This window comes from Notothenia rossii, assembly GCF_949606895.1.
Source record: "Notothenia rossii genome assembly, chromosome: 7".
Classification (NCBI taxonomy): Eukaryota; Metazoa; Chordata; class Actinopteri; order Perciformes; family Nototheniidae; genus Notothenia; species Notothenia rossii.
In genome coordinates, this window is record NC_136905.1 from 37,173,367 (window position 1) to 37,193,594 (window position 20,228).

Genomic DNA, 20,228 nt, shown 5'->3' on the forward strand with positions numbered 1-20,228 from the left:
CCAAGTCAAGTCTCAAGTCTTTGGTCATGAGTCCAAGTCAAGTCTCAAGTCTTTGTGGGGTGAGACTTGATCAAGTCTCAAGTCTTTGGTCACGAGTCCAAGTCAAGTCTCAAGTCACTAAAAAATAAAAGTCTCATGTCTCTTCTGGTTGTAATAAGCCTTCTGTTGTCTGTTGCTATCCAGTCTGTTAAGAATACTGCACAGCTATATCTAAGAAATTCAAAGCATTTACTGTATTATTATCACTCCTATTAGCATACAGTATCAGTACTTCTTCTTCTTTCGTGTATCGTCGTCATATGTCCAGCTCAGTGTCACAAAGCCACGCTCTCGTCTCTGGTCCCACTTGGAAGAGGCCAGCCTCTGAAGGAGGTCTGTACAGAGGACAGGTGGTGATTATGTGGTCGGCAGTCTGCTCAGGCTCGCCACACTCGCATACTGCGCTGTCTGCCAGGCCCCCACAGTATCAGTACTGATTAGTTGTTTGTTATATGATCACTTTAAACAGGCTATTGCAATGCAATATGAGGAAAAACATCACAGTTTAGCTAAATGCAAACAAGTGTGACAAGCAAACATTCACTCATCTTTTCAAATATTCAGTTACAAAGCTAGTAGCAAGCTAAGTTATCATTACATAGCTGATGCTGAGCTAAACATGTTTGCTAACCGTCCATATGCGCTAATGTGACTGACCTCTCCGGGTGAGTTTTCAAGTGCCTGATGAAATTTGACGTTGTTGCACCAGCCTCCTTGATTTTAATATTGCAGACTTTGCAGTGTGCGCTCCTTTTGTTGGTGCCGCCGGCTTTTAGTTCAAAGTTTTTATAGTTGAACCTAATTACAAGCGGTACAGCTGCAGGTGTGCCGCCGGTCGCCATGCCGTTAGTGAGAGGCGCACACCTGCGTAATGAGATTACCATGGTTACCATGAAAAAATGGAAGGACGCCCGTCAGACGTTTCAGAGTTTCCTCAATGTTAATACGCCAAAAATAGAAAACACAATGACTGTTCCCAAAACACGAGTCCAAGTCGAGTCCGAAGTCTTTTGAGCAGGACTCCAAGTCAAGTCTGAAGTCTCTGTGTGTGCGACTTAAGTGCGACTCGAGTCCGAGTCACAAACTCGAGTCCCCATCTCTGTTACGTACATATAAACCTGTGGCGGAAACCCCTCTTGTCTGTCAGTGTGATTATGACTGATTTTTATAAAAGTAACAAAGTAACGCGCGCCGCGTCGGGGCAATGTTAGTAACTGTGTTGTGATTACTGAATTATAAAAGTAACGCGTTACACTACTCCGTTACCGACAAAAGTAATATTATTACAGTAACGTTACTTTGTAACGCGTTACACCCAACTCTGTTCCTGAGAATGATTACTAACAAGGGCTCCATTTAATTACACACTAGCAATAGAAGACACCTATTTATTTACCTTATTTTCAAAAGCATGTCAAGAATTGTTGAAGGGATTAATAATTCTTAAAGTTACGTGCACAGCCAGGTGTTTTCCATCATTGTGGCTGATTAGAAGTGTGCTCTATTGGAACATGGCTAGAGAGATCAATAAAGATGTAATTTCCCTGCTAAGGTGGAGAAAAGCTGGACGGGAGATGTCGGATAAGCACAGATCGGCGTTGGCTAGCTGACAATATGTTGGACATTGGAAGCCTATTTACTTGTAGGGCTTGATCAACCTGTATGTCTGCATACAGTATCTACTATACATTATATAGTGGTTAAACTTATAGAGGCCCTTTCATACTTTTTGTAGTTTACCCTCTCCTGCAGTGTGTTATTGTGTTTGTGTGCATGTGAAAGGTCTGCAAAGGCTCACATCCCTACAGTATGTTCCCTCCAGAGGGAGTTTCTCTCCCACCCCCTGAAGGCTAAGGTGCCGCTCACACGGGAACGTTTGCGTTTATGCACAGAATGCGTTTTCAAAAAAGTCTTCCGGTCACACGTATTCGTTTCATTTGACGTGTCTGTTCACACGAGAACGCTGGAAACGCTGTAGTACACATGCCGGGACTGTAAGTGGCGCTGTACTTCCACACGAGACAGCTCGAAAGCGCTGGACACGCTGTAGTACATATGCCGGGACTGTAAGTGGCGCTGTAACTTCCGCCACAAAATATACCAAAAGCAGCGAAGAAGATCCCGGAGCAATGTTGCCATGGCTACCCTTCTGTTTATGCCCCGCAGTGGATTTAGCAACATGTAGTAGTTCATGTAATTCTCCATGTCCACTTGTTGCTGATGGTTGTGGTAGAGGAGCTGTATATTTTGCACTAACATCTGTAGAATACATGATCGAGCTGTAGATGTTGTACTAACATTTGTAGCATGGTCAGTAGCAGTAGCACTAGCAGTAGCTACTGACAGTAGCTACTGGCCATGCTACAGCAGTGAGCAGCAGTGAGCAGCAGAGGCGGGGAGAGGCGGGGCTATGGCTTCATCTATCGGGAAATGATCGTATAGAGGTGATTACACGGAGCCGTTTGACCCCCCAGAGCGTTTCGTTTGCAAATCTATCCACCTTGGGACCCGTTATCGTTTGTGGGGTCCGTTTCTATCGTTTTGTTACGGCCTCGTGTAAATGAGAGGGCTATACGCAAGAGAAACTATGCGGATCCAGCCCGTTTTGTTCTCGTGTAAACGGCACCTAAGGGGCAAGACCTCTCTGAGCAGTTGACCAATCACAACAGAGCCGGCCGGCTAACCAATCAGAGCAGACTGGGCTCTGGTTTCAGACAGAGAGGTGCTGCAGCACAGGCAGTGTGAGAAAAATAAAGAGCTTTTTGAACATTAAAGCATGTCCCATATTTCACCTGATAGGCTCAGAGTAAATGCTTTTGCTTCCGTAAACTGATCACCAGAGGGATTTTGGAGAGATTATGTCCATCCTGGCCAAAGTAACACAGGGGCCATGACACCAACTCTACCAGATTTAGAATGCCCCCCTACCATTTCATTACACCATGAATCCAGATTAAAATGAATTGTTTTGCTTAAAGTACAGGGAAATAGCTAACACCATTGTGATTTTGGTGATATTGTGACCATCCTGGCCAAAGAAACGGAGGGGGTGCTAAATCCGGCAGCCATGACACCAGCTCTGCCAGATTAAGAAAGTCCCCAAGTTTAATGCAGATACCATAAGAAATGCCTCAAACTCATTTTAATTGGACACACCCCTCCAAAATAAGGCCCAGCATGTATTCAATTATTAAATGTCCCACAGGGGCCTTTTAGTTTGCTATTTGTTAAGTGTATACATGTTTTCTAATGAACCTGCTGTCATGTTCACTGTTTTTGCCACACTTGACATATATAATAAAGACACAGAAGAGGAGAAACTTGTGAATACTCTTTTATTTTCTTTAAATTTGTGCATCAACTTCAAAGGGTAAACTGTGTGCACTCCGTTTTGTTTTCACAACAAGTTCAAAATTAGTTAAGTGTTCTTTATTAATTTTATTTTTTAAATACATATTTTTCCATTTTAAAACCATTTACACACAATTGCTCAGCACTGGATTCTAGCAGTCTATCAGTAATCAGGGGGTGTAGATAACCATAAGCATCATCAGTAGTCTTCCTCCCTCTCCGTGTGTGTACACTAAGTATTTGCTCTAACCAGTATTATACTTACACTTCTTTCATGTGAAGTAAAAATATCTTTCTTTAAATATGATTCCTTTACATGATAAAAATACTTTCTGTTTTCTTCTTCTGCAAAACAACATGTCACTGATGCTTCCCAGAACTCTCTCACTAAAATAACTAATTGGTGTGAATCTGCTCCATGGAGGATGTGTGCAGTCTCGGTGGTGTTTGTGTGTGTGTTTGTGTGCATATATGTGTTTGTGTGTGTGTTGGCTCTATCTAGTGTCTAGGAGAGCCTCCTGAACTCCCAGCCTGAAGGACCCCCCCCCTCTCTGCGTTTGATTACACTCTTCATGGTGCGTTTCTTTTGATAAAAATCATTACAAAATGTTGATTCTCTTCGTACAAAAACACGTTTTCATAGAAATTGCATTTGCACAAGTAAATATGGAGCTTTACTACCAAAGAACGAAATCAAAGCCACAGGAGTACAAAATGAAAGTGAAGACTTGACACAGAGCAAATGGTGGGAAACTGTGTACCCATACAGAGGTAAAGTGAGGTGTGTTCACGGCAGTAGTGAAAATCCAGTCCGTAGAGATAATAAATAAGGGGTCTCATAAATAAAACAATAAATACTTTGAATAAATAGAGTTTGTGTTTTTTTGTTTTGATTGCTATGAATTTAGACTTGGTGAGTTGTGCCCACCCCATTCCACGGTTCCTCCTTATTAACATTAAGAGTGTGTTCCTCCATAGGATCGTTTTTTAAGTGACTACTGGCTGATACATCGGCAGCTCACTATATTGCCTCTACTCCATCCTCTGCTTGAACTTCCCAATATAACCCCCCTCCCCTCCCCTACATTAAAGACTCAAAGGGTTAGTACTCTGAAACACAAATAAATGATATCACTTATTGCCTGATAGATGATATACAGTATATCCGTTTTGAAGTCGATCAATATCATATGTGACTGCGCAGTGCCTCTCTGTACATTTCGCTGCAGAGTCCGCCTTCATCTTCAGGGCTTCGGGTTTAATTCTAGAGAGCTGAACTTTTGAAAATAAACAATCCTGTACAAACTTTTCTCCTTAATCCCCCAGTAAGCATCTTTAATAAGCTCATAATCTCTGAGATGCTCTAAATGCTGCTCCACCAGCTTCTTTAGCGAAAGACTGACTGAGCAGCAGCTAAATAAGATAGGTCCGATTATTTTCCTTTTTTAGGGGACCAGCTTTGTCCCAACTTAAATGTATACCCATTCCTTCTCTCTCTGACTCCTGGGTTTCAACAATCCTGGCACCTGTAAGAGTACTGAGGTAACTCGCAGACATTTCACCCAGGTTCAAGTTATTTCCACAGGAAATATTGTTAAATCTCTTATCCGTAGCTATTTATAAAGAAACATGTTGTCAATATACTCAAGCAAGCACCTCCGGAATAACCCAACTGTCCACCATTAAAACCCCCCCTTACCATTTACCCCCACCCTTTACCCCAGTGTCTCTGCAAACCTCCTCGCTGCAGGAGAGAGGGTGATAAAGTGATTGAGGATCCCATTTTAGGCCATGGTCTCTTTCCCTGGGAGTCTGCGGTCGTTGAAGGTGTGCATGTTGATGACCTCCTCTGTTTTCACCATGGCAGGGGGCTGGGGCTTGTGTTTGAGCCGGCGCTGGCACTTGAGGGAAACCCGCAGCTCGTCCACCATCGCACTGCAGAAGGACCTCTGCGTAGGAAAAAGGAGAACAGAATGGGTTTCAGGCTGCTTCCCCAGTCCAAATATTATGGGCAAGTGAACAGGCCTGTTCTCCCTGAGGGCAGCCTCGTTTTGTAGCCCCCCCCCCCCCCACACCACTGCAGCTTAGAAATGCCAAAGGGGAAAATTGTGAAATATACAGTGTATCAGGCTGGGAATGGAGGGAATGCTGGATGGGAACATGGAAAGAGGAAGGATGGAGGGAGGTGCAGGTCCATAGGCTGTGGAGTAGAGTGGAAGGTGTGAAGGAATTACTCCACAATAGTGTCAGAATACATCAGTGGTGAATATGTGGTTGTTGCTGCACATGCAAGGCTTTTGATGCATACAGTGTGTGACATATTGCAAGATATTCTTCATTCCAACATCAAATGTTGTACTTGTTGGACAATCTGTAATGTTTAATGCATGTCAGTAGTATTTTTGAATGTTTATGTGTTTCATATTCTTTGGGCGGCTACTATCTGGTATACATTAGCAATAGCCAATGTGTCCCATAATATCTTTCCACATCAGAACAATGTGAGGTTGTTTCTTTTATCTCAGAACTCAGCGTCAATATTGGAAAGTTCAGCAAAATTGCCTTCAATGAGTCTTTAGCCATGCTAGCTATATAAATGTAGGTATGGCCCCATCATCAGATCAGGACTTTTGTTTTGGTTCATTTTCTTTGGTTTGTGACCAAGTACGTGAAAAACTATTCCTATTAACCTCAACTTTACTGGTGGACGACAAACTGTTGCTCTCTGCCAACAACAATTCACATCCCACACATGAAGATACGCAATCTTCAACATTACATTACATTACATGTTACTTGTTAGACGCTTTTATCCAAAACAAGACGAAAGTCTTTCTCTTGTCTGCATCCCCTTAACAATTGTATGTTTTGAGCTGTACTGTACTGTACCCAATATACAAGCTGTTAATAAACTTTTCAATCAATCAATCAATCAAAGCGACTTACATACTCAATACTGTGGGCAATCCCCCCAGGAGCCATTTGGGATGAAGTATCTCAGGGACACAACGACATGCTGATTGCAGTGGGGTTTGAATCCCCTGATCCGAACACCAACGCACAACCCACTGTGCCACACACCTCCAACATCAGGAGGATACGGCCCATTCTGACCCAGAAAGAGTCACAGGTTCTTGTTCAGGCTCTTGGAAACTCGCACCTTGAGTACTGAAACTCCCCCCTGGCTGGTCTGAGCTTATCCAGAATGCTGCAGCCCTCCTGGTCTTCAACATTCCTAAGTTCTCCCACACTACACTGCTCCTCAGATCCCTTCACTGGTGACCAGTTGCTGCATGAATCCACATCAAGAAACTGGAATTGGCCTGCCATGCTGTGAATGGATCAGGTCCTTTCTACATCCAAGACATGGCTAAACCAAACACTCCAGAGTGTGCGCCTGTAAGTTTACCCGTCTTACGTTGGAGACTGAAAACCCACCTGTTACCACTGCACCAAGGCCAATAAAAACAGATGTCTCATTTCTGTATGTAGAATTTAATATGGTTTAGATTATTGCTACTTTAAAGCTGTATTTTTCATTGTTGATTGCACTTATTGTACGTTTCCATGGATAAAAGCCTCAGCTAAATAAAATGTACTAATGAGCTAATGCAACATGGACAAAGAAGATATTGAACGTGGTATACAATATACCTGCTAAACATTGTCATTGTAAGCATAATAACATTGATATTAGCAATTAGCTTATTTATAGTAAACGTATAATGCAAATATTTTTAAGATAATTTATTCCTATACTAAAAGCAAATTACAACCCACATGAAAAAAATGCAGCTATTGCAAATATAAAGTTCATAAAAAGTCCTGGTTGCAGGTAGAAAATAGCAAACAATGCAGATTTTGTAATTGGACGTAAACTCTAGACTCATAAATCACATTCCTACCGCTCATTGTCACATGTCAGTGTATTCCAATCAACACAGGGTTCTTTTCTGCACACAGGAACACTCAGCAAGAGCCGCAGACATAATGATGATTAGAGTGGATCCTTTTTTCATCAAGGCAAAGCAGGACATTTTACCTTCTCAAACCTTCACACCTTCACTCCACTCCTACCCTATTGTTTAAAAGAGCAAACTGACCAGGGCTGGAACCCCAGTGTAGGACTGATTGGTACAATTTAGTATGTGACCTATCAGAAACGACTTTGAATATCAATGCATACACACCTGACAGACGAACAAGGTTCCTCTTTTCATTGTGTGACAGTGCTGTCCTGAAATTGCATCTCTGTGTCATCATGTCTTGTAGTGTGGGCATAGATAGTTTCCAAAAGTAAAAGAAAGCCCGACAGGAATACAGCAAAGTCTACCTACTGATGCTCTTTTCACTGATAAGGTCATAGTCAATGCTGTGATACTGCTGTTTGGAAGTACAGTAAGGTGCATTTAATATGACTGGAAATAATCACAACATTTAATTCCAGAAACAATGAGAACTATTTAATATCCTTTCATCCATCCACCCGGATCTCTTTCCTACATAGACCTTCAATGCTGTCATTTTTCAAGGTCTGTTTTAAAACAAAATCTGTAAAACAACATATTGTAATGTGAAGCAAAATAACAATGACAATTCCACTGGATAATTAGCCATGGATTAAAGTTGATAAAACTGGCAAGTAAACCAGTTGATACATACTAATCAGAATTATGCATCAACTGTTATTCTCTAGTGTTGAGTAAACTGAGTAATAAATCACTTCATCATAAAATATACATGTGAATACAGATTTAAATGTAAATACTGCCGAGTGCAGCTTTATCAACATTCTGTGATTATCACCCAACATCTGGACACATTTCACCATATACAGCCTGACTGGCAATGAATACAATGAGTACGTAGTCAATTCAGAGATTGATATATAATTCAATTATTAAAGGTTTCCACATTCCGTGCAACCCGTTAAAGAGAATCAGATTCTCAAATGGAATGTTGCAGCTGTGATGTTCAGACTGTGAGATCTGAATTCTCTCCAGGAACATGAAAATGAGACACATCTTCAAAATGTTTTCTGAGCGGGATGTGGTGATTGAATACTGAGAGAAATAACGGTCTGATGAATTGCGTCTGACAACGTGTTTTGCAAGAATATTTCTATAGAGAGCATGACTGGATGTTTGGAGAATTAGGAGAACTCCCTGGCCAGACGGTCGGTCTAGACTGTGACACTATGAATGTGTAAATAAAGCAAAATGAATTGTTTAAATAAAGCAAAGACGTCACACAGAACTGTCTGATGTCAGCAAGTATACTTTTAAACTGGTAGTGAGTCCTATCCCGTATCAAGCACTTTTGATCCCACATTCAAATGCATCAACACACGTTCAGTGCATAGAGTGTGTGGCTGAGCAGCGTGAAAAACAATAGCAGCACCGGGGAGATAATGAGAGAAAGACAAAGAGCGGAGCATTACATTGGGAAAGACCCTGGAGGAAAATTCAGCTTGATATTAGTGAAAAAAAAAAGAATATATAATAAAAAAGAGGGACATGGTTTGTGTTTAAAACTATGCAGATTTTTGTATTAATTAATATTTACTCCTGTAGCATAAATTATGGAAGCGCAATTTGCTTATGCTGGAAGCTAAAGACACTTAGCTGTTTGTTTGTTTTAAATGTTGGTTTGTTGAAGTAGTTTTATGTTAACAGTAAAAAATGTTCTACCAAATGGCCCTGTGTTTATTACATTACCTGGTTTTGCTTAATTTGCTTTGAAGGCTGCAATAATGATTTTAGGTTTAGACAGTTTTAGCCGATCATGTTAAGTACCTTATAGGTTTTGTCGTCATAAACCAGGGTTAGCAGGATACATGCTCTTTGTGGGGTAGTGACTCACGTAAATATCCACTCAGGAACACGAGGCGCCAGCTGAACTAAATCTATGCACAGACACAACCCCGGCAGGCATCTCCACATGTGCGTAAACACACTCTCAGTGAGCCTGGTGGGTTTTACAGGCCCATAGAACACCATCACTTATTGATGCACATTGTATTTCATCAGACTGAATATCCTTGTCGCTGCATGCTTAATTAAACTGCTGTTTCTTCACATTGTCTCCTCTTTTCTCATAAGCTACTGTGGCACACTGAGTGAAACAACATCAGCATCTGCTAATGGAACTGTCCTGCTCCTGCGAGGAGACACTGTGTGTGCGTGTGCGTGTGTGTGTGTGTGTGTGTGTGTGTGTGTGTGTGTGTGTGTGTGTGTGTGTGTGTGTGTGTGTGTTCCCAGTTAAAAGCTGTTTAATGTAGCTAACAAAGTGTTCAGTTTTATTTGAAAGCCATGATTAGTACTTGGGCCCAGTGTATACTTATCTTTATTATAGTAACATACAAATTAGAAGCAGACACAGTGAATGTGGTTGGTTGTGAGGTCTTCCAGTGTGTATAATAATCCCTCAGAGGCTAATTCAGGGACTTACCTAAAGGCCAGACCTATCTCTGCAATTAATCTTCCTCTGACTATTGATGGTGACATTCATGAATAAAGCCAGAGTTGAAATGCAGTAGAAAATTGACACCTTTTTGCAATATATTCAGAGATGATAAAGCATTTTAACATCAGGAAATCTATACCACATTGATTTTAAGACAATAGTACACTTACAGTTGAAGCTATAGTGGGTATTATTAAAAATACTCTTTAAATCCATACAGCAATAAATAAATAAAATGGTCTGGCAAGAAAAGAAAAGAAAAGAAAGAAAAATCTGAATCCATTAAATCCTTTCATTCCACTCAAGTGAAATGATTTTACAACATGCCTGTCAAACTGTCAAATGACCTGACGCCTATCTGCACGCACTCTGCCAGGACACTCTTCCACTTCCACTAGCTACCTTAACATATGTGAAAACTAACAGCAGCCATGCAGCCAGCAGACACTGCTTCTGAGGGAAGATGAAGTAATGGGTTGTCAGTGTTGCCAACTTTTTCACTAGATTTAGCAACTTTGTAGCAAGTGTTTGTTGCTTTATTTGGAAGAGATTTGGCAACATTGGGCGGAGTTTTAAATCTCTAGCTTCCTCTTGCTGTCTATCATCCCCCTAGCTTTAAACCTCCTTACAACTGGTGCTTTAGTTGCACCAATCAACATGCTGCTAACCAAGTGAAAAGTAGAATGGATTTTATTATGCTACGATTCACCAAAGTTTTGCACATGGTAAATCTAGCTGATAGTATAAACCAAAACAAATGAAATGTACCCACTATCAGGCCCGCCCCTCCCTACACGCAGATCACGCAGACTGCGTGGGTCCTCATTTGGCAGAGGGAGCCTCATCTGAATCACAAATGTACCCCAATTAGGAGTGCCGCAGTTTCGCTTGCTGCGAGGCTCCGGCGCTCGCAGTTCCCGCGCGTGCTCCACTACATGCGGAAATGACAATTGCAGTAACAATGCAACTGGTGGGACATAAAGGCAGTATTTTATATTACGTTTACCATACTATGTTTTGTTAAGACACCCTATTTGAATAAAATCAAGGCTGAAGCTGTATTCTTCTATGTTTTTTAGCAACCAATGACAACTCACATGCCACAAGTTAAATGTTGTCGGCCATTTTACATCAACTTGACCTTTTGATTATGACAAGAAATATCAGTCAAGACAAACATGTAGGTCTCTGTGAACCTCACATTAGGTGAAGGTGCAGGTTCAGCCTGTTGCTACTCTGAAGCTACATCCCAATCTGCTTGGGAATCACATACATCTGAACATGTCTCTCAGACATCAATTTCCATTCCAAAATACATATTCATCTCTTTCTCAGCCTTGCTTTGATTTCTATCAACCCTTAGATAAAAATAACTGTATCTTTAACTGCTAAATGTTCCACTATGTTCACCGTCTAGTCAGTAGATTACGGCGTAGATTAGCTTTATTTTGTGCCTGCTGCTGCTTAAAAAACTTGAGTTGAGTTATCAATACATCAAAAAAATGTTTAATTACATTTAGTCAGTCAAACCCTTTTTAAGATAAAGTTCATTGGAACATTAACAGTAAAATTGGGGTGTTAAATAGGGGCCATTGTTTAATTTGTACAATAATTATCACATTTAGGTCTAACAATCATTTGTTGATGTTCAAATGCTACATTCAGCTCCTTTAAGTTGAGTTTTGTAAAACTTTTGTATCATATCAAACCTCCATCTCTGTGGTTTTTCCAGGCATCTTCTATATAGTGCTACTACTACTACTACTACTATTACTGTATGTTATGCCCTGCAGCTAACACAAGAAATGCCTACAAATGTTTGTCACAGTGTGACTGCTGATAATCTAAACCCCAACATGCTGGCTTTTCATAATATTGATTCCCTCCCTGTAAAATTAAATGGCATTGCAGTTTTTTTTGCCAGTAAAAGCTGTGTAGCTGCAGGCTTTGGGGAACACTGGTCCACTCCGCTGGCACTCAGGGGACACACTGCCATCATGGCTGCCTACTGCTGGCAGCCTGGATTGATGGCCGCTGCTTAGGGTCATTGGATTACAGAGTTTTTATGATGCTCAACAATCAGCCGCAGCAATATGGGATCGCTCAGAGGAAGGGGCCTGCCTGCTTTGAGGACAACGGAAGGGTTGTAAATCTAATGCTGAGAGCAAAAGGAATGCGAAAGAAAAAGGTGAATTTAGTCAATGTCATTATTTACACAGGCCTGATCTGATACACTTAAATAATAGTTAATCAAACTGTGTATCATGAAGACATTAACGGGTACCAGTGTACAGTTGGTGTCATCTCGTTTTATATGTCTTTTATAGCTGCAATAATCCAAAAGTAATCAGACAAAGGTCATTTATGGAAGTCCTGTTTAGAAGGTTAATTGTAATCTGGAAAATGTATTTTCTAAATCCAGCATATAGGAGGTCTTACCTGTGAGAGTTAACTAATGGGCTCTGGTTAGTTTGAATGGAGAAGGAACAGTTGTGAAGCTGTGATCAGATGGGATTGGGCGCGGTGCTGTAATCCTACATTTACTCTGTGTCGGCATAAATCTTTAATGATGCCACCCAGGGAAATGATATGTCCTTCGGCAGACCAGCACTTCATGACTTACACACAAATCCAACATCAAATGCCAAGTCAGGGAGTGTCTGTCCAACATGTAGAGAAGCTAAACATGTAAACCCCGACCACCAGGCCAACGGTCAGCCAATGTCGGCTGTCCATGAGTGTTGGTTGCCTTACTTACTTTGTGTCCTGCAACATTCCCAAAATCGACATTTGTTGGCTTCTTTAGCATCTTTAATATATTTAGCACGTTTATTTGATCTAGCATGTTGAATTCACGCCAAAGCCATATCATGTTTTTTTTATTGTGGGTTAGGGTTAGGGTTGTGGTGAGAAGGTTTGATGTAGAAATAACAACAGCCTGTTGGGCCACAGCCATAAGTTTCTGAATTTCCATTTTGAAGTACTACCTACCACCGCTTGCTGTTATGTAAGCAGAATCTACAGCGAGTTAATCATTACTGTGAAATAAACCTCGACAGGGTGAGCAGGATCTAAACTAGTCACCTAAGATGGCATTTGTAAACGTTGCATTCACAGAGTGATTTAAGCCTTCTGACCATTAAGGGACTAACAACTAATTGACCACAGCTGTTATTTAACTTACCAGACGTCTTTCTGCGGATCGATATGACTGAAGAATAAAATGGTCTGCTATACCTATAAACAGTCTGCTTACAGAAATAATAGACTGCATTAAGTCAAAGCTGACCACAATGGATCAGAACAAGTATTCAACTAAACCGTGTCGAGTTATTTGCTATCAGAAAGACGCAAAACCTACTTGCTGGTTGCCGTTGGCTGTAGTCTTTGTCATGTATTCAAGAACAACCTTTTGGCCCTGATACAGGCGACGTGAAACGATCCAAAGCACCCCCAAGGAGGCACTTTTTTTAGTGCTCGTTTGGTTTGTCAATAGCCACGTTCACATCGGAGTACTTTTCCCCGTACTTTTCCCCTTTAGTTCCCTTAGTACCCCTTATGTTGCGTTCACACCAAGTGCCCCAGTTCTGATTGGCTGGGTGAATTGCAAACCACGCCCCGTAAAACTCTGAAAAAGTTTTGTGAAGCCGCCATTGTATTTGTGGCATTAGTATTATTAGCATTAGCATTAGCCCCGCGCACCAACGGAGAGAGAATAACTTATGGCAACACAAAAGAAAATATGGGAGCGGTGGAGTGATGAGGAGGTGTCGGCCTTCTGGCAATTTAATCGGTCAGTAGAAGCTGCTGGGAGTCCCAGCAGCTTCTACTGAAGCCAGTCCCCAACTCTGGGGACTTCCGGCCGGGAACTTCGGGTGGCAGTATACGCCGTGAAGTTGTTTGCAGCCTGCCAGTAAACCCAAAGTAGAAGAAGACGAAGTGACGACAGCGGCTCATTTTGTGCTCCGGTGTGAACGCGATTGGTACTTAGTGCCCTGGGGTAATAAGGCTTTTGATGGTGTAGCATGTCTCGCTTTGCTTTTGCTTCCTGTAATGTACCTGTGATTAACTTCTAACTTTCTACAAACCATAATACTTCTTTAATATTAACCATACCTTAGCTTTGTTATGCAGAGATTATAGAAAGCTTGAATTGTTGAATAATGGCATTAATACTGAAAGAAAATGGTTTGAAGAATTGTCCATTATTGACATACTTGTCTGGCCAAAGAAACACAGAGGATCTTCTAGATTTTAGTGAATGAAGGCTGCATTACTTGGTCTCCTGCCTTTGGAAATGGATAGTCCCATTGGTCTGTTTTAACGCTGATATGAGACAAAGCTATGGAGTCCAGGAGGTTACGGCTATATATGTTTCTGCCTCTAAAGCAGATCCTCCTCTGAGAAATCTTTGAAAACGTACAAAAACTTGCCAAATACCTTAGACCAACCACCTGTAGACTTTTCCTCTGCGCACAGACATCTCTACTCATGCATGTATGTGTGCATCTAAATGCATGCAGGCATGTTTGTGTGTGTTTGTGCTGGATTGATGAGATGGGTTCCTCACACACAGCTGGTGGTCCCCGCACCCCAAGAGCCAGGTTAGTCTGCAGCAGCCTCAGCAGCAGGCAGGAAGAGAGGAAAAAGCAGCAGCAGAAGGAGGAGCGGGAGGAGGAGGAGAGGGAGAAGGAAGCGGAGGAGGAGCTGAGGGAGGGGGGGCAGGAGGAGAGAAAAAGGAGGTAGAGGAGGAGGAGAGGGAGGAAGGGGACAACTATGGTAATCATGGAAATCTGATAGACTAGCATGGAGATGACAAAGAAATGCTCCATTGAAGGTCAATGAGGCATGACATTTAGTTGAACATAATGGAGTCCAAAATTAGCTCTCTAAAATATCTTACTTTGCTTAAATTACAAAAAATAACTTTAAAAAAAAATGAGAAGAAAACAAATCTAACACTGTCTCCTTCGCCTTGACTGTGCTCTTCCTTTGATACCAGGCATTACGGAGCAGTGGTTAATACTTCCATCTATCCAAACATGGTCAAAACGTGAAAACCACCTTACGCACTTAATGTAAATTTAACTTTGTAAATACAAAAAAAACTGTTTGAGAAATCCTCTTGTTTGCCATCTTACCCACAACCAGCTGAGATTGATTTGGATTTCTTGAGGTTCAAGGTGTGTTTAGGCTATAGGAAACTAGCTAGCTAGCTGAAGTAGCTTTATAGGAGCTAGCTTAGCTCCTTCAAAGCCAACGCTGTCAACATGTTGTATGTTGTTTACCCAGAAAACCAAGATTTAGATGACTCCTGCAGTCACAGTCTGGGTGGCAAGCTTGCCTGCTAACAAGATATGAGAAATAGAATAGAAATGCATTTATGGAGGTTAGCAAAAAACACAGCGTTTCTCATTTTAACTGGAATAGTTTTTTTGTCAAAACATTTTGGTTCGATGTCATTTAGGTGATAATTAACCATTCAGATTTAGAAAATATGTTCAGTTTATCAATTCATTTTGCAATAATTCCTTGAAAATTCAATCAACATTTTTTAAATTGTGAGGGACTGTTAGCGGGTGGAGATTGATCATCTGGTGCTGGCCTGTGAGGTCAACATCTATTGTCCAGGTTACTAAGAAACATTTTAACTCGATCTTTGGTTTCAGTTCAAATTAACAGTTTGCTCCCAGTCAATACATTTCTTTTGTAAATGCATATAGCCTAAAATCCTGTTATATCTAATGACATGTTCTTGTAAATAAGCATTACAGAGATGATAGTGTCACCTGAGCCAGGCGGAGATATGATGTCTGGAAGAATGATCACAAATTGAGTGTACTGGGAGAGACTTATGATAATTTCTCCAAAGGATACTGATGGACCTGTGGCAAGAAACTTTATTTAAAGTTTGGACACCTACTATTTCTTGTACGGCAGTTATAGTTTGTAAAACCAAAGTCCCTAGGAAGTGTTATGGACATTCAAGCACGGTTTCGTAGTGGCCAAACAGTGGGATTACAACTTCCATCTGTCTAACGTCATTGGGCCCAAAAAAACGTTTTCCCATTGATTAACATTGGGAAAGAGATGTGTTTAAATCTGCGGAAAATTGCAATTTGAATAGTTTTTCACTTTTGATCTTTACAGTCTTTACAATACACTATGCCAAACAGTTCTCAGAGTAACCTCTGTAGTAGGTGCACAGACATTTATTGGATTTATACTCTTATCTGTTTATGGATTTGAAGGCAAACATGAATATTTCACAAACTTCTGTAAAGAAAACATGCGAGCGTGTAGCAGCGATGATGAAATGTACTTAAATATTGTACAGGGAACATGATTGAGGCAAGAAAATAAAAGTGTCATAGTCATGGATTAATCAAAATGACAAGCCTAAAGAAGTATAAAGTTGGTAAAGTTATCAAATGTTTATTAATACTTTCATTAAAATGTTTAACAAGTGTCTTTAACAATACGCTCATCTTGTGGCATTACAATTTGTTTAGTAAATGCAGTAATCTCTCAAACATACTATATTTCAATAACATGTCTATTAAACCTTTATACAACTATTAACAGTTGCTCTACTGTATAAGAGGCTGTATGGCTCATCCATTTATGTTAATGACTAGCTGCTATTTTTGCTCCTTTCTTATGTCACAGAAGTAATTATAAAATGCAAATTACAGGGTGTGCACTATCAAGCATGTGAAACACAACAAAGAGATGCTTAGCACCACATTTTTCAACTTGACACTTTCAGCATCATGGTTAGAAAACAATGTAAAAGTAGGTGGTATTCAATTATGTGGAGTCTGGAGCAATGAAACAAAAATATATGGTTGATTTTCACAATAAATAAAAAAAGATAATTTCACAGATTGGCCTGATAAAGATTAGCACTGGACTGTGAGATGCACAAACTACACATCATAGTGGATCTTATTTTTCTAAATGGATATATGGACTAAAATCAGGCTGAGGTTAGGGTTGGACACACATCTTGTCTTCTTAATTATTGGCTTTTTAAAAAAAAAGTATTTTAAATCAAAAAGTCTGAGTCATAATCAGCTGTTATAATTGTTATCGTCCAGTCCAAAACTGTACAAAATCTTTGTAAATTATAGTTGTATTGTATAATTGTTTTCTGAAACATCCATACATGTATTCCTAGAATGTACTCTTTTGGAATATAGGTGTGTGTTTAATAGGGGAACATGTCTTTCATGGCCACAATACTTACTTTGTACCCAACTGTGGTAACCTACGTATGTAAGCACCTCTAATTCAACTTCTACCATCAGAGTCATAGGACTGATTAGTACAGAAAGTTTATATCCCCAGCAATAATGTCTTACCTTTTGTTATACTGTAACCCTAACCCTGCTGAAAAGGGGTAAGCATTGCTTTTGGTTATGGATGCTCGTATTGATTGGGCACCAGATCATTTTGCCTAAAGATTTTGGCTAATCTGCTGTCCACTTTGTAGTTCCTGTGCCATCATTTAGTGCGTACGCAGGAAACAGTAGCAATGTGGATTTGGTGTACAACATAGTTCATGCTCTCTCTCAATCCAACAGTTAATATCTGCTATTTGAAAACTGTAATCATGACCTTTATTCAAACTCAGCAAGAATACAACCTAAGCTATACCTTAACCATTGTTTATTTCTTTAAATATTGTGGTCTACATAGACCAGAAGCTACATCTGGAATTAAGAATCAGAAATGAAGCTTCAGGTTTTAGTGGAGAGCTTTGGTCCTCCATGATGGGCTAAATAAGTATTTTCAGTCAGAAGCGTTTTTTTTAGCACACGAGCAGCTTCTAAACAGCTTTCGAAAAATTGGAAGTTGAACCCTACTTTATTCTACTCTATGGATACTACACAATACTTTTATTGTGTACAAAACTAATTAAATCACTGTGAGCAATCCAAAGCAAACATGTGCCGTTGTCAATTTCTGCCCACTTGCATGTGCTCCAATCCAGGGTATGTCCACATAGCAGAGTGCATAACATGTGATGGTGGGGGCATTTGTGCGTGAAACAAAAGTGCAAGCAATGTGTTGTAGAAGGTTTAAAACAGGGGGGTATGTTGTCAATTGAATGAAGAAACCTTGAGAATGTAAAAAGACTATCAGTTCTGCCTGTGAGGTGCCTGCTGGGTCTATTTATCCTTTCCGTCTTTATTTACCTCACTCTGAATAGATGGATTACATTGTGTAGGAATTACCGTGTGCTGGAGCACTGCTGCTATGGAGCTCACCCTCATACTGTACATGCTCCATTATAACCTGCTCCATTATATTGTTGGATGAACAAACATGTTATTATGTTTGGGAACACTGATGCTTACATGACTGCCTGCTCCAATCTTAGAAAACACCAGTGGAAGTACCCCCAATCACCATGTACCACACATGGTGTACATTATATGATGCTTGAGGGGAACCGTACTGACAGATATAAAAAAACGGACAATAAGCTTATCAGGGGCAGATTATATTTCTCTGAAGCACCATATAATGTCCCCTTGAAGTGTTTTGCCCAACATTTCTTGTTGTATATTTCAGAAATATGTTGGTTTGCTGATGCTATGCCTGGGATTGTCCTGCTACATTTGACCAGTCTTCTATTTGGCCATTCCTCTGAATGAATTCATACTTGAGTTGCGCAGTTGTTCATGCACTTATACAATGTGTTTCTTCAACGTGAACACAACATTGAAAATGCAAATCTTGAATACGAAAATCATGTACATACCCTTTTTCTGGGATCTGAATTCTTATTTCACCGTTAACACCAAGATAACAATTTCAATTTCATACAAAACAATTTCTAATTGCAGTTAAAAGAGTTTTACTTTTATTAACAACAGTAATCCATGTTTAAGACTTATTGCACATGTGTAAATCGTTTTTTTCCATTAAGAAAACATGTTTATCCAATATTTGAACAGATTTAATCAATATACACATTTTTTTATGCATCTTATTTTGCACAACTGTGTAGAGGGAAACACTTACACAAATATAATCATCATCTAAGATGTTTTAGATGTATTTTCTTCAGAAATGCCTTTTCACGTTCACTTTTTAATAATGGTAATAGAATGATCTCATAGACCCATAAGCAGGTAAACATTACTGTGATAAAGCAACATGAGTAAGCCTGGGGCCATGGCCTTCACAGTATTTAAACTATATGTATGTTTTATTACATGTTAGCATATCTGAGTGTTTTCACTGTTCATAATGACACGCCAGAGGCATCTGTTCAATCGATACAGGGTGAGTGGGCCACGCTGAACTCTGTACAATCAATGCATCAGATGTAAGAGGAGGCTGTTTCTGGACTCTCCAGGATAAGTGGCGTGGAGCTCCACAGAATATAATTAATGCTTCTTTTTTCTAGAGAGACAGAACAACATGCATACTGTCTATTTAAACTATCGGATAACTGTTCTTTGGGTAATCTCCCTTTAAATATTGTATAACATTTTTGAACTAGATATGTCTTAAGAATCAATACACGCCTCTGACAGTTTGACATTAGAGTATATACAAAAAGCTTCCTAAAAATGTTTTGATTAAGTTGTATAAAATGATCTAGATATACTATATATACTAAGTTAACATTTTGTGCAGTATTTAAACTGGTCAGCAGCGTATAACATAATGTATACAACTTGTATATAAGTCATGTGCTTATGCAGAAAGTTATAAAACTATTAATTCAGTACGCAATATATTAACTACCTTATTATGTTTTTTTAGAATGTGCTTTTTCTTAATCTAAAATAATGTAGAGTTCCTTCTGTTGTGTTTGTTTCTTATTTGTCTCCACGAAAAAAGACATGGCTTTCTCCACCTCCAAACATGATACATGTATATTGTTGGCATGATGCCGCTCTGTCCACAGTAATGACTAACAATGATGATACAAATAAATAAACACAATAAAAGTGTCACATTTGTTTTATTTATTGGCATAGCTTAATGCTAACAGTTAGCTTTGAATGTGCTTCTAAAGTGCTTCTACTGTTTCACCATAAGTCTTTCAGCCGAGTATAAACTGGCTGCTATTTGATCTGCTAATGCAAAAATCACTCGTATAAAAACGTCTAAGTAAATATATCCTTCAATTGTGACAAAAATGTCTAAACATTTACAGTGTCACGTTTGAGGACATACGTTATGTACAAAACGATTAATTTCACACAACATTTGTGTGTATTATAATCCATTGTATCAGCTGCATCTATATGAGACATGGTTTAAAATGAGTGAAGCAGTTCTAAACCGTGACTTTAACTGAATGTATTGTGTCAACAGATTTCACATAACATCAGGTTAGTTGAAAGCAA

General features: G+C 39.8%; 1 protein-coding gene across 1 annotated transcript in view; it reads right to left on the bottom strand.

Moving 5' to 3' along the window:
- Positions 1-3,360: 3,360 nt before the first annotated feature.
- LOC307047203 (glutamate receptor ionotropic, kainate 2-like) overlaps positions 3,361-20,228 on the bottom strand; it is a 344,882-nt gene continuing 328,014 nt past the window's right edge. The window contains 1 exon segment of the mRNA XM_079693992.1: positions 3,361-5,339. Coding sequence (XP_079550118.1) covers positions 5,175-5,339 — 165 coding nt within the window. The 3' untranslated portion in view covers positions 3,361-5,174.